Source organism: Zea mays, chromosome 5, assembly GCF_902167145.1.
Source record: "Zea mays cultivar B73 chromosome 5, Zm-B73-REFERENCE-NAM-5.0, whole genome shotgun sequence".
NCBI classification, from domain to species: domain Eukaryota; kingdom Viridiplantae; phylum Streptophyta; class Magnoliopsida; order Poales; family Poaceae; genus Zea; species Zea mays.
This window is the reverse complement of record NC_050100.1, coordinates 38,679,134-38,693,657: the sequence shown is the minus strand read 5'-3', so window position 1 is coordinate 38,693,657 and position 14,524 is coordinate 38,679,134. Positions and strand designations below refer to the sequence as shown.

The following is a 14,524-nucleotide window of genomic DNA, read 5'->3' as shown; positions in this document are numbered from 1 at the left end:
ATGATCCATGAGAATGCTAATGGACATTTAGAGTAAAATCCCATTAGCAACATGTTTAAGAGATCATTTTAGCCGCCACGTCTGCTCTCCCTAGGGCTACACACACTCAAGATAACGTTGTCATTTCTCTCATTGCACATGTGGTGCTAGCATACCAGCCTCACGACGTTTCATCCACATACGTGTGGATACCATGGGGACATTGTTGTTCTGTGATGTTGATCCATAACAAACTTGAGGTGAATGAGTGAATCCGTGGACATTCGACTATTTTCACTACATCGGCGCATTTTTTTCTGCTACCCTGCTAATGCTAATGATCTATGATACTCTACTCATATGCTATCTTGGTTGAATACGGTAGATATAGTAATACATAGCATACACATTTTCCGATATAACAATCGCCTTAAAGTTGAAGGGATGGTAGTGTTGAATAAGTGAATTGCCTATCTTCTCCCATCAGTTTAAGATTTTGGGTTGAACTGGTTAGTGCGTCCACTCTAACATGGTATAAAGTCGAGATCTTGGGGTCAAATCCTGGCAGAGGCTTTATTTGTTACTCCACCCATTTATTTCCACGTTTGCACCTTTTCTCTCTGGCTGAAATACGCGTGTTCACGCATTGACACATAAATAAGGCTTTCTCCAATAGTCTAGGCATTTGTGCACAGACATTTGGATGGATGCCTCTTATAGTAGTGGCGAATCTAGCCAATAATATTGTTGGGATCAGCAAGGTCATCTTTGGTACGTAATACAAATTTTATTGATTTTTAACAGTGCAAAAGATTTATAAATTTTACTAGGTGAATGCCCGTGCGTTGCGACGGAAAAAAATATTGCAACAATAATATATATATATGATCCTGTGTTGTGGTATTAACCAAAATTAAGCTGTATCTAGAACTTTATAGTAGTCATGTGTCAACAAATTAAGTTCATGAAACAATTATAGTATACGAGCTTTGGATAGGAAACATTTTGATGCATCTTATGAGCACTCAATTTTAAAGCAACTTGCAAATATTATAAAGAAGGTTAAACAAAAAACCAACACACATGTACCGATGTACATCCTGCATCTCTGATGTCGGTGCAGGGTGCTCACAGAGCTCTCCCTCGACGACAACTATTTCACCGGGATCCCGACGACCTGTACACGTTGCCCAACCTGAGGAGAGTGAGCTTACATGAAAATCAGTTCACTGGCAACCTCGGCAGTGACCTTGGTAACCTCTCTCAGATCATGCAACTTGACTTGTCCTATAACAAGTTCACAGGCTCCATCCCTGATGTCTTTGGAGAGATGAGGAGGCTAGAGTTCGTAAACCTGGCCACCAATAGGCTGGATGGTGAGTTGCCCGCTTCCCTGTAAAGTTCTCCACTGCTGAGGGTAATCAGCTTGAGGAACAACTCGCTCTCTAGTGAGATTGCTATCGACTCCAGCTTGCTGCCGAAGCTTAATACTTTTGATGTTGGAACCAACTATCTGAGTGGCGCTATAGCTCCTGGCATCAGTGTGTGCACCAAGTTGAGGACACTGAATCTTACAAGGAACAAGCTCGTGGGGGGGGATACCGGAGAGCTTCAAGGAGTTGAGATCCCTGTCGTACCTCTCGCTGACCAGGAATAGTTTCACAACCTGGCATAGACATTGCAGGTCTTGCAACACCTGCCCAACCTGACAAGCTTGGTGCTGACCAGGAATTTCCGCGGCGGTGAGACAATGCAGGTGCTCATCCTAACAAACTGTCTGCTCATCGGCGTAATTCCCCCGTGGCTACAGAGCTTGGGAAGCCTCAATGTGCTGGAAATTTCATGTAACAAGTTAGATGGGAATATCCCGCCATGGCTAGGGAAGCTAGACAACTGCTTCAACATTGACCTCTCAAACAATTCTTTCAGCGGTAAGCTACCTGTCAGCTTCACACAGATGAGGAGCTTGAATTCAAATAATGGCTCGAGCAAGCGGTCACCCACAGAGGGTTCCCATTGTTCAGCAATAAAAGCAAATCCGCCATCGTCGCCCTTGGACTGGGAACTGTGGTCGGGGTTCTCCTCTTGTTGTGCTTATGTGACCGTGTCAAGGATTGTCCATTGAAGAATACAGGAGCAATCCGAAGGCCGTAGCGACAGCCGAAGACTCCTAGTTCTCCAACTCTTGCCTGGTGCTGCTATTCCAAAACAACAAAGAGTTCAGTAACTCGAATTACCAGTTTCTCCATCCCATTTTTTCATATATATATTTGTACTAAAGTTTTTTTCATATATATTTGACTAAAGGTTCTGTAGGTTTTTATTTCATAGTCTAGTAACCTGTAATTTGTAATCAGTTTGTAAATTCTACGTATATACAAATTGGCACAAGTAAAAAAATTAACAGCTAGAAAATTTTCTATCATTCTCTGTAAATCTAATCCCTATCATGTACATATGTTATACTATTTGCAATTAGTAATCTGGGACAATCATAATCACATGACCTTTAGCAACTCAAGTTACTGAACCTCAAACACCAGTGTCACCTTGGCATGAGATAGTAGATTTCGCCTCGGTCCAAATTACAATTCAAACAAACCATCAGATTCGTGCAGAATTTAAATTTTGGAACTACTGTACTGGTGCTCCTTGAAATGAAATCTAGATAGTACAACATCGAGATTGCACACCTCTTCTGATATGGGCTTCAATGTCTCACTGAAGTAGCATCCCGGCTAGCGACATGCATGTGAAATATAATTTGGAACTGAAAGAGTACTAAGCAAGTAAGCATCATTACTCAAGCAAAAAATATATAAGAGCAAGTGTGATCAGTAAAGTGTAGCAGATCAATTAAAGAAAAAATCTATGATCAGTTCACTGGATAGTGTTTGTATGCAAGTGCACAACATATCAAGGCTTCGTGTAGTAGTGCCAAAACTCTTTAAAATGCATTTGTAAGTCATTTCATGATACACCAAGAAACAATTTTCCCAATCCATAAACAAATCTGATAGAACTGATTAAAAAGATCCACAAAAATGATTCCACAACATAGCTAAGAAAGTGTAGCAGGTAACCCAAACAAAGGTCATCTAACAGGCTTGTGTCAGTTTTAAGGACACAATTCATTCCAGGTAGATAATTGAAGCCAACATGCACATTTATTAGCAGAAACAAACAGTTTTCCTACTCATAGTTGAGGAACTCGATGCATGTGTAAACAGGTATTCCAGTTTTTCCTTTTTAATGTCTTGTAAATGGGACCATAAATTCTGCTAGCACGACTTTTAGGACCTTAGTCAGAGTAATCGGTCTAATGTTTCTAGAAGCTACTCATTTTCAGCATTTTTGTAGTAATTATGTATATTGAGCTCCAATCTATTTTCTATACCTGCATTTTATGAATGCCCTGCACTTTAGCAAATTCTACAAAAATATAGAAAAACATCATAAGAGTGAAGATTCATACTGTAAGCAGTGAAATAGCTAGCATAATAGCCATTTGTTACTCTTCAGTCTTGAATCTCAATATTCATGGGTAAGCTCCATAAATGGAGAATATTTTTGGCAAGTCATCTTTAGTAAGATATTGGTGAAAACTAAAATACATGGACTCATTGCTGCTGCATTTCTGCAAGATTTCAAGCTAAAGTGTAACATCACAATATCACATCATGTTCTTTCAGTAAAGTCCTGGGTGCCTTTTATTTAGCAAAATTCTGGGTGCCATTTATTCTTTATGTACCAGCTAGTGCTTACAGTATAAAAAGGAAATGGTGTGACGTACATTGTTAGTTTTTTTTGTGGCAGCGCCGAATGAATCACTCCATCTACCCCATGTCTATAGTCTATGACACCATTTTATGAAAATAACCTGATTGCATAACATGTGTTGCAGAATGCTAAATGTGCTATTATCATGTCATACCTTTGAAGTCTGGAATCATTTGAACCAAGAGCATCCTTCAATCCAGCATAGCCATTTCCCAAGCAAAATGCCCAAACTTCAGGCTGGTTATGACGTATTATAGCTGGAAAACAATTGTAAGAAGTTTTGTTAGCATGACGTATTATAGCTGCAAAATGCCCAAACTGTTTTTGAATTCATATTCCAATCATGTGCCCTACTTCAGCCAAACACACACAATAAAATTATGGAATATTCCATATTGAAACCTCATATCAGAATTGGATGCCCACTATCTACTTCAAAATTTGAATTCACACCTACAACTATACCTAAACTCTTGTGCGCTGTCATGAACAAAAGCTAGCCCATCAACAAAATGTGAAAGAGCAAAGCAATAGGAGAGGAGGCAACAATTATCAACTGGATCAACAGCAAACTTTCCCTCGGCAATGAAAGCCTTGGCCGGTGATGCACCTCTTTGAAGCAACCAAATGATACCAAATATGCAATTCAGGGCTATCATACAAATAAATGTACATGCTAATCTTTGGAAAATGAAAATAGGAACAAAATGAGAAAAAAGAGTTAAGAGAACCTGCTGTTTAGTATTACCAGAACCATGCTTGACACCCTGGCTCCTGATTTTCAAAATATTGTGCATCAATTACTACCATTAGCTTGCAGTGGGACATAACAATAAAAATGTAAGAAAACAAAAGAATAATCTAAGCAAAATGAAAATTAGTCTTTGAAGCAACCAAATGGTACCAAATATGCATTTGAGGGCCTATCAAACAAATAAATGAACATGCTAATCTTTGCAAAATGAAAATTAGGAATAAGATGAGAAAAAAGAGATAAGAGAACATGCAGTTTAGCATTACCATGATTGACACCCTGACTCCATGCATAGACCTGATTTTCAAAAATGCATCGATTACTACCATTAGCTTGCAGTGGGACATAACTGTAAAAATGTAAGGAAACAAAAGAATAATGATGTGGTCTTCAAGGTTAAAAATGACCCACCGGAGTTACTACCATTAGCTTGCAAAGGCACATAAATAGTAATCGTTGAGAACATAAAACTAAATCAAGAAAACAGAATATAAGCAATATCAACAAAACAAAAACAAATTGCATCAATACTTACAATACTAAGACCAGTGTGTATACTTACATATCTTGCAACAGACTGAATCTGCAGTTTTAGTAATATTTTAGTAATAAAAATCTGAATTTTACGCAAAGCCATTCGACAGGTTCATCATTGTGCCCTCCCTGGACCTGAAAAACAACGACACCAGAGCACCAGGATTGATCAAGAACCTCATATTTCATATAGCAGAGGCAACAGAAGCAAAAAAAACCAAGGAAAGAACGAGGCACCGACTAAGAATCAGGTGGAATTAGCTAATTCTAGAGCATCATTTCAGAGCTAGTTATTAATTGTTGAACAGAGCATCATTTCAGAGCAACGTATCCAAAGACATAGGAACGTAGAAGCCAATGCACCATCCGCTCGAACTGCTCGAAGACGGCGAGGTCCGCGCCGCCGTTGGAGCGGGCAGTGGCAGTGCGGCCGCCCCATGATCGGATCCACACGGCAGGGGGCGTCGCCGTCGCCAATCGAGGTGGTTTGAGACGTCGACAATCTAGAACCACACCATGGGGAGGAAGCAGGCCCCGAGGGAAGGAGGGAGGGAGGAGCACCAACGAGATGAGACGAAGACGAGCAGCGTGCCGACACGGTGAGGAGGGGTTGCACGGGGCGTGAAGTCGAACGCCATGGGCCACAGCTCCCCCCTGCGCGCTCGCCTGCAGAAGCCCCCTGGTGGCGGCCAAGGAAGGTCGTCCGCGGCGAAGGCAGGGGATGGATGACGATGGGCGGGAGGGGCATCTGCAGAACAAGTTTGTAGACGTCGGGCGGGCGAACGCGGGAATCACGGCTAGCATCGCGCGGCGCGACGGGGAGGGGCGAGAACACCGGCAATTTCGGGGGAGGCAGGCCAAATCGGGAGGGGCTCCCCAGCGACTGCATGTGCACAGATGTGAGTAGTGTTCGGCCTCGCCACCCAGCGCGCGCGCAGGCAGGCCCGCTCGGCCTCCGCGTGGGCACGAGCAGAGAACTGCTCTGCCTCCGGGCAAGGGCGCGGCCTCGGCCTCGGATCCGGCGCAGGGGCGGGCGCGGTCTGGCCCCAGCACCCGTGCATCCCGGCGCGGCGCGTGCCCGGCCGCCCAGCCTCGGCGGTCCTCCTCGGGCGCGGCTCCACGGCTGGCTCCTCGGCGGTCCTCGAGGCAAGGGCGCGGCCTCGGCCTCGGATCCGGCGCAGGGGCGGGCGCGGTCTGGCCCCAGCACCCGTGCATCCCGGCGCGGCGCGTGCCCGGCCGCCCGGCCTCGGCGGTCCTCCTCGGGCGCGGCTCCACGGCTCCTCGGTGCTCTCATGGATGGAAGGCCCCCCTGCCAGTGCGGGGCGAGGTGCTCCATCGTTGGAAGGGCCCCCTGCCTCTGCGGGGCGAGCCATGGATGGAAGGGCCCCCTGCTTGTGCTTGCGTGCTCTCAGCGATGGGATCTTGGGAGAAGAGGAAGCGAGAGAGAGGGCAGGGGGCAGTGATCCGGAAAGGACGAGAGAGATGGAGCGCAGTGGCGAGGAAACCGCGGTTGAGGATGGAAAGGAGCGCCATAGAAGGAAGTCGCGACTGCTCGAGGATGGAAAGGAGCGCCGCGGGCGGGCGGGATGCGAGGAAACCACGGCGGCGGTGGGGAGGATGGTGGCAGAACCGTGCACCACTGGTTGTGGACGTCTACACTACATACTTATGTAGTAGTAGAGATTGGAGTCAGCTGACCACCGCAGACCCCCTAAATCCGCCTCGGTCTTGTACAGTGCTTGTGCGGCGGCATGTAAAACAGTTGGATGTGCAACAACCGACGCAAATTGACCTCTCTTTCGCTCTGACGGTTGGTTTGTGGGCATTTTCTAGAATGGGTTTGTAGGTTCTAGGAAGCGGTCGTTACTTTGTGGCTGGATGCCTCGAAAAAGGAGGGTGGTATTCATTTTTGGTTCAATTCTTTCCTGAAGCGTAAATTGTACTTCGTATGCATTATTTATTGATCATGCTACAGTGCCGTGGAAGAGGTATTTCTGCTCTACGTGGCCGTTTGTCTAGGCTGTTGGAGAAAAGCCAGGAATGCATTATACAGCGCTTCCCAGACACAACACGTCAAGCTATGGTGGCGCCAAACTCCTGATACCACAGCTGTGGCGAGATTTTACACTAGAGAAACCTGTGGCTGCTAGCCTCCTGTCTTTCAGTTCAGTCAGAAGATCACTTTATTGCACACGCATGGTAGCAGCATTTCTGAAGATATATGATATTGTCCGGCAACCAAGAAGATTGCCATGACGAACACGGACAGGCAACCGAGACAAGACAACAGCACATGAAATGGAACAGATACTTCAGTCCCAGTCGTCTACGTGACCAGGTAGATGGGACCGTAGGCCTCCCGTCTGACCCCGTAGCTCACCTGGTCAAGCTGCATGTAATAACAGGGCAGTTCGTCGACTTCGTCCCCGCCAGCAACCGCAGGCGCAAAGCACTCTGCCGCCGTGCGCCGGACCACGCGGACCAGACTGGCGCACTCTTGCAGCATTGCGCTGCTGGGCCGCTTCTGCTTCAGGCTGCTGGGTTTGTGCTTCACCTTGTTCTGAAACATGGACAGAAACCTCTTCCATGTCGGCTTCTTCGGAGGAGCGTTTGGGCCTGGACTGCTGCTCTGTCTACGTTTCGTTGCGTGGCCAGATACTCCCCTCCCCTGATCTGGCATGAGAATCGGCAGCAGTTCAGGTTCAGGCTTGAGTTGCGCAGCATGTAGATCAGTAGATGTGAGAGAAAAAAAGATGATGGGGCATGGTTAAGGTTTGTACAGAGCTTCTGAAATCTGAATGGGTAGGGTATACCGAGATCACCTTGGGTTGGTCCTGGTGGGCAGCGCAAGCAGTTGTCCGTGTCCCACAGCAACTCTTCTTCGTCATCTGAAATCTCGCACCGGCGGAAACAGGGGGGGGGAAAGCTACACTGCGCAAATGGTTGAGAGCAAGAGCAAGTCATGGATGGACAGCTCAGCTAAGAGCAGACCATGGCGATGTGAAACGGATCACCAAGTACTAGTATCTACGAGGAGCAGCCGTATACACTGTTGGGCAGGCAGGCTGAACTGGAAAGGCAGGGGTGCTAGTAAATACAAAGGACAGTGCATTGAATTAGATAATACAGTGTCGATTTGTCACAGGAGATGCCCCTGCACTTGGATAATTTCTGCACACCTGCTACCAACATTTGGAGCCGTGCTATTATGATTCGGAGTCAGTGTGCACCGCTTTCCTGTTCGGCTGGCTGGCAGTACTGCAGCTGTGCTGTTTAAACACTGTAATTTATAGAGGCAAAATACTATAAAAGTCGCACTCCGAATAAAACAGTAACAAGCCACAGCCAACAAACCAAGCTTTACCTCGAAACCTAACTAGTATTTTGTAGTCAATCTGGACAAGCTTTGAACTAGGAAACAGGAAACATTTTTGGGCAGCCTTCTGCACGGCATGGGGACCAAGACTGAATCTTTGGAGACAGCAGAACAATTTGTCAGGGGGCAGGGAACCTGAGTTGGGACAAACACATGTGAAGGATGCAGCTAGCGGCATTAGCAGATTTCACGGGTGACTGCATTGGATGGATGAACATGACATCATCTCTGTCAAAAATAAATACATATGACAAGTACTAGGTAAATACCCGTGCGTTGCAACGGAAAAAATATTGCAACATTAACATATGTATGACCACATATTATGTTGTAATAAAAATTAAGTTGTCTCTAGAACTTTGTAATAGTCCTACATCAACAAAATTAAGTTCATAAAACAAATATAGTACACGAGCTCTCGATAGGGAACATTTTGCTACATCTCCGATGACCACACAATTTCAACAAACCCACATGTACTTGCATGATGGTCACAAACTTGAATGCTACCTATAGTACATTTCAGCAGGCTAAGTAAATCATTGCCCCGGTTGAGCAAGCCTAACTTCGGTCACTTCTAAACATCTATACATACAGCTGTGTGCACTTTACGATAATTTCTATGGTACATATCTTGCGCACCTTGATGTGCCATGTGCAGCATCACAATCTCATTGTGGTTCCTACTTTTTTATGCACCATACCTAGAAATAGGAGACATGCACCCTATTAGCAATCAGTGGCAGTATATAATAAAAGAACTATAAAAGGTTCATCAGCTGAAATAGAAAACCATTCATAAAAATAGAAAACAACAAATTGACACTTATCCGAACGATTTCAGCCACCTCCCATCCATCATACCATATCAGCAGCTAGGAATTACAAATTATAAAGCACAAACAAAAGGACAGGACACCAGTACAACATAATTCACATCAATAAATATGAAGGATTATTGGTCCAACTCAATATAATACCTTGTCTGCATGTCGAACATAATGTATAAGAGGATCCATAGTAGTTGCAGAGTTCCCATAAGGCTCATACATGGATATAGCAGGCTAAAATAGGATAATAGAAATGTGTGTACAAATAGTAGTGGTGTCTAAAATAGCTAAAACTGACTATAGCGCCTGTTATAGGCGGCTACACAGTTTTCTAGGGACAAAAGAATTGGGCACACTGCACCAAAATATTTCCCCTTTTTCCTTTATATTGGGAAACATAAATAAACAAAAGGATGATTTTTTGCTTCTATTGTTGATCAAGCAAGAGATAAACCTCATATTTCAGATAACATTCGAGAACATCTAAAAACATTGGACCACTTTTAGCACTCTTGCTCCCCTCAGCTCCACTTTTGTTAGAGAAGTCTTTCAGTTCATTCTATTAGAAGTCCGGCTGATTTACAAATAAAATAGGGAAACATATGAATGGATATAGATATCCAAAATGTAAAAATGAAATATTATGAATGGTCACCAGTTACCAGGTTACACTCTGGAAAGTAAAGTTTCATTGTGTGACTTAGTTGTGGTCACTCCAAGTATTCACAAACAAGTGCAGCCAGTAACCTATCTGCAAGCAATAGAAATCCTAGAATGTAAAACCATTCCATGTTATGAGCAGCTTGCAAAACACATGGCTAAACAAAAATACTGGCATCTTTACAGGTAGAAGGAATGACTACAAATCCAAATCTTATGACTGAAGCACAAGTAAATAATAACAAGCATGAAAGACCCCCCCAACCCCCCTCCCAAAAAAACCCAATAAGCAGACATAAAATAATAGTCAAGTCCAGCAAGGCACGCTTGGCACTGATCATAAATGGTCACCAGCTAGCACCACCCATCAGTCAATGAAATCAGCATGCCTGTTTCTTCCTTGAACATACTGTATGATCCACCAGAACAATATGCCAAAAGAGAATCGACCAATATTGTTGACCATGATTGTCAGGCGTTCCACCACTACTGCTGCCATTCTCCAAGAACACAATAAAGAACAAGTGACCATTTTGTCTAGCTCAGTATGGAAATCCCGTATTCATACTTGTCATTAGCGTTGGAATGTACAAGACCAAACCTCACTTTGGTTGGGAGGTCTCTTTCTATGGCCATGTTGGTCTTGGTTTGATTCCTTCACCAACTGCAGTTATTCTAAGACTTAAGAGTGTACTGACCCTGTCTTGGATGCTGTGAAGAAAATAAGGTCTCTGAAGCTTTCCAGTTAGCAGCACTTCAAGGTACTTCAACTTTATACAAAGACATGCCTTCCAGGTCCACAAAAAGTAAAGCATGTAGCAACTGGAATATTTTTTGCATACGTCTTTCCTATCTATATTCTCTAGAATCTATGCTTACATGAATTAAGAGTGTTGGCGATATACATTTAAGGAAACTGGATGTATGTTGGATGGGTAATACATTTAATATCCAGTCATCGATAAACATAAGCAATCTAATGATGTAAACTACCCTTTATATTCTAGAGATGATTAGTAGTAACACAAACAAGGAAGAAAATAAAATAAGGAGATATGTCATACAGGGCAAAACATACCCATTGCAAATTCTTGTTTGCACCAGTAGGGCGAAAATTGGTTGCTTAAAGATATAATTTGAAGAGGAATGTCTTCATGTCACCATAAAAATCACTGTGCCTTTCCCAAGTCTGTGGCAGGGATGGGGCTCATGTCGAATACCCATTGTGAGGAGCCAACTGTTATAGGACAACTCGCTTGCTCACAGATCTCCCAGAACAAGCAAGTTGAAGGTTCAGTTGGGTTCCTAGAAATAAATTGAATGAGTGAAATTCCATTTCTCGGAGATGAAGAAATCTATCACAGACCCACACCTGCTTCTCCTGTAGCTTGAGTAAATGACAGATGTGTTCTAAGATCATCCAACTCATGATGGTACTGTATATAATTAGAAAACATATTATTAAGGAACTGCATTTGGCTTGCGTGACAATGTAAGTCAAGCTAAAATTTATTTCCTGACACACACAGTAGGAATTTAGTAGTCATGAACATTCGATCAAGTTGATTAGTAAAGAAGCGAACCAAGAAAACAATGTAAGTCAAGCTAAAATTTATTTCCTGACCAAAAGTTTTTTTATAACCAAAGGCAGCAATTCTGCAAGAAAAAATATTGACTCCAAATTATTGTTGTTGTATTATAGTCAACCTTTTGGGGGCTCTATACATAGTATCCAAATTTTAATGAAAAGAAAAAAGTTCTTTACCATAAAGTAAAGAAAAAAGTTCAATTTAATGCCATAACTCCAATAAATTGCAAGAAGTGGTGTATTTTGCTGTGAAAGCTCTTTACCTGTTCTGTGCTACTTGTGAATGAATGCAGTTGTTCATCCTTGTCCTATAAGCATTTCTGCAGCTTGATTACTTCCTCTTCCATGCTCCTTGTTTTTGTCTCCGCAAGCTGCTAATTTTTTTCTTTGTCAGCACAAACCCCACTAACAACCTCGAAGGTACCAATTACATACTAACCTTTCTAGTTTGAGATTCCCTTACAAACAACTGCTCCTAGGAAGCAAGCTTGCTCCTCACACCCTTGAGCTCAGATGACAATGACACCACGTTCCTCTTAAAGCTCAACTTCTTCTTTGTAAGATCCATCAGCAACGGATCCAAATAGCAGATGAAAGCACCCGTCAATAAGATTTCTTCATGGAAATACAGAGCTCAAGTAGCCAAGTGTGTCTTTTAACATGTAGCCTGGACTTATCATACATTCACTACGTAATTTCCATCCATTCATCTCATTAACTAACTTAAGTGGGAAAACAACAAAGGGTGTTAAGGCGACTGAATCTATGACACAGACTCAATATATATTCAATTATTCATTAAAAATATAATATTATTAAGAATTGAGAAGACCCATAGAACTGTAAGTGCAGGTTCAAACTAATTATTGAAGTCCTTGGTGCTGCAGATTCAGACTCACTTACCAAACTGCAGATTGATACCTTTTCTTCAGAAAAACTTTTTTGGAGCAATGTTGTGTTCCAAAAATTATCTAAGCCTGCAATCCACTTTTTAAGGTGTTGCCGAATAGAGAGATTGAATACCTATCAGTAGAATATAATTCATAATCACAACTGATGATGATGGCATCACCTTCTCCGAGACAAACTTCAGACCACAAGACAACAAGTTGAGGAAGCAAGGGAGGGGAATGGACTTGGCTTGACTCACGTTGGGTACGGTCATCGGTGTAGGTGCGACCGGACTTGGGTTGACTCATGTCGCGGCTTTGTCTTGGACTGCGGGGCTGGTGGAGGCCACTGGCGAGGAGACGGCGAAGGCGACGTCAACCATCTCCGGGTGTTGAGGAAGCAGTGGATCAGAGCCACGGAGGCCACCAGCGAGGAGATGGCCAAGTGCGGCTGCGATAGGAGGCGACGCGTGGGCGAGGGGCCCTTGGCCGCCATGCCGAGCAACCCCATCCCCTGGATCTGGAGACGACGACATCCTAACTGGACGGCGTGGTCACAATCCGACCTCCAACGCGACGAATCCACCCAGCGGCGAGTCTAGGCAGCGTGACTCCAAGTCCGGCAACGGGTCACCGGGCGGGGGAGTGCGTACCTGGACGAAGAGCTCGATCTCGCTGTCAATGCGGACGAGATCCAGGTTGGCGTCGAAGCGGAAGACGTGGACGCGGCTGCCGGAACTACCGGCGTCAAAGATGACGGCGTACCTGTCTGCCCCGGGCGCCGCCCATGGTGCCAGCGGGTGAGCGTGGCATGAGGAGGAGGACGAGAGAGACGAGCGCGAGCGAGGCGAGGATGACGAGCATGACGCCCTGGTAGCGGTGCACGCGGTCGGCCAACGTCTCCTGGCGGCCGCCGTTGGGCAGCGCGGAGTAGCGGCGCATCTTGGTAGCGTCGGCGGGGAGGAGGAGGTCCGGGGACGAGGGCATGCGGTAGCGGACGCCGCTTGCTGCAGCAGGCGGGGTGGGGGCCGGGGGCGACGGCGACTGGTTGGCCGCCTTCTGCTGCGCGGGATCCAGCGTTCCGCGTCGGGGCGCGCGGCGCGCGCGTCGATGGTGGATCAGTTGCTGCGTCGTGGCGGGGTTTGCAGGGAGAGGGGGCGCGGCGGGACTGCTCGGCGGCGGGGACTGCGGGCGCGGACGCGGGGATTGCGGCGGGGACTGCGGGCGCGGGGAGGGAGGCGAGCGCGCGATGGCAGAACAAGGCAGTGTGGACGCCTACACTGCTAACATATAGAGTAGTAAAGATATGTTACCTGACAGTTAAAATAATTCTTGTTCTTTCTGTCTAAAAAAATATAAATATGAGTTAGTAAATACTCTCTCCCTTCCAAAATAGCAGTCATTTAAGCTCTAGATTTTTATGTATATATTCATATGGATGATTACGAAGATAAACATATATATAGAACATATACATCAATTATTATATGAATTTAGTAAAAAAGTAAAATGTATTTTAATTTGAGACGGAGGGAGTAGTATTCATGTTTATGGCTCCAAATTAATTTATTATAAAGATATATTTCGTATTTAATCTAATAATATTTATTTGAGATCATAGACATTGATATTTGATATTTCTTAAGATACTAAAAATATAATACTTTCTTTATCTCAAAATAGTATTCGTTTTAGCTCTTGTTTCTATGTCTAAATTCAAATGGATAATGTTAAATCTAGACACAAATATAAAACATATACATCAAATGTTGTATGAATATATTAACACCCGCAATGAATTTTAATTTGGGACTGAGGGGTTCCTGTTAACCGACTTGTGTAGAGAATATACCCTAACAATCTTCACTTTGTTCTCTACATATCTTACACTCAAACTTTTTTGGATTCCAGCCCTCAACAAGTTTACACATAGATACCAATGCGTGACAATTACTATTAAATATCACCGCACTCATTGACTACAACATGCTCCCCTGCTTCAGAACGAAAGTATTTTACTAGGTTGCAATTTGTAGCCCATGTGATTCAAGATCATAGGCACTTCCTTAAACCCATATCGGTTGCGTGTTGTCTAAACACGTTGGGTCGAAGGCCTTTTATGAGCTGATCCGC

General features: G+C 44.3%; 1 protein-coding gene and 2 long non-coding RNA genes across 38 annotated transcripts; all 3 read right to left on the bottom strand.

Annotated features, from left to right (window-relative positions):
- Window positions 1–935: 935 nt before the first annotated feature.
- Window positions 936–1,807, bottom strand: LOC109939907 (uncharacterized). The gene is made up of 2 exons (XR_002262248.1): window positions 1,617–1,807; window positions 936–1,511 (listed from the first exon to the last, which is right to left on the bottom strand). It is a non-coding gene; the product is annotated as an uncharacterized lncRNA (long non-coding RNA).
- A 12-nt stretch (window positions 1,808–1,819) lies between these two features.
- On the bottom strand, window positions 1,820–5,318 carry LOC103626256 (uncharacterized). 2 transcript variants are annotated; one of them, XR_002262247.3, is made up of 6 exons: window positions 5,076–5,318; window positions 4,780–4,862; window positions 4,491–4,533; window positions 3,914–4,016; window positions 2,673–2,749; window positions 1,821–2,174 (listed from the first exon to the last, which is right to left on the bottom strand). It is a non-coding gene; the product is annotated as an uncharacterized lncRNA (long non-coding RNA). The 2 variants fall into 2 exon arrangements; XR_002262246.2 differs by lacking the exon at window positions 5,076–5,318 and having other exon boundaries at window positions 1,820–2,174; window positions 4,780–5,048.
- Window positions 5,319–7,206: 1,888 nt separating this feature from the next.
- On the bottom strand, window positions 7,207–13,673 carry LOC100277026 (uncharacterized). 35 transcript variants are annotated; one of them, XM_035967916.1, is made up of 11 exons: window positions 13,157–13,650; window positions 12,652–13,066; window positions 12,405–12,524; window positions 11,941–12,051; window positions 11,765–11,872; window positions 11,286–11,349; window positions 10,992–11,218; window positions 9,708–10,004; window positions 8,412–9,127; window positions 7,870–8,327; window positions 7,207–7,720 (listed from the first exon to the last, which is right to left on the bottom strand). In XM_035967916.1, the coding sequence occupies exons 10-11, from the start codon at window positions 8,009–8,011 to the stop codon at window positions 7,374–7,376; spliced, it is 489 nt and encodes a 162-aa protein (XP_035823809.1). In that variant the 5' UTR covers window positions 8,012–8,327; window positions 8,412–9,127; window positions 9,708–10,004; window positions 10,992–11,218; window positions 11,286–11,349; window positions 11,765–11,872; window positions 11,941–12,051; window positions 12,405–12,524; window positions 12,652–13,066; window positions 13,157–13,650; the 3' UTR covers window positions 7,207–7,373. The 35 variants fall into 35 exon arrangements, with proteins under 35 accessions (XP_035823809.1, XP_023158229.1, XP_035823811.1 ...); XM_023302461.1 differs by lacking the exon at window positions 12,405–12,524 and having other exon boundaries at window positions 9,708–9,827; window positions 9,916–10,624; window positions 11,941–12,054; window positions 12,652–13,044; window positions 13,157–13,648; XM_035967918.1 differs by having other exon boundaries at window positions 9,708–9,827; window positions 9,916–10,004; window positions 11,941–12,054; window positions 12,652–13,635.
- Window positions 13,674–14,524: the final 851 nt, after the last annotated feature.

Excerpts from the sequence above, each read along its gene's own strand:
- LOC100277026 (XM_023302454.2), bottom strand. The coding sequence starts at position 8,011 with ATGACTTGCTCTTGCTCTCAACCATTTGCGCAGTGTAGCTTTCCCCCC. Across the intron at positions 7,721-7,869 it reads CCCACCAGGACCAACCCAAG|ATCAGGGGAGGGGAGTATCT; the intron begins GTGATCTCGGTA and ends TTCTCATGCCAG.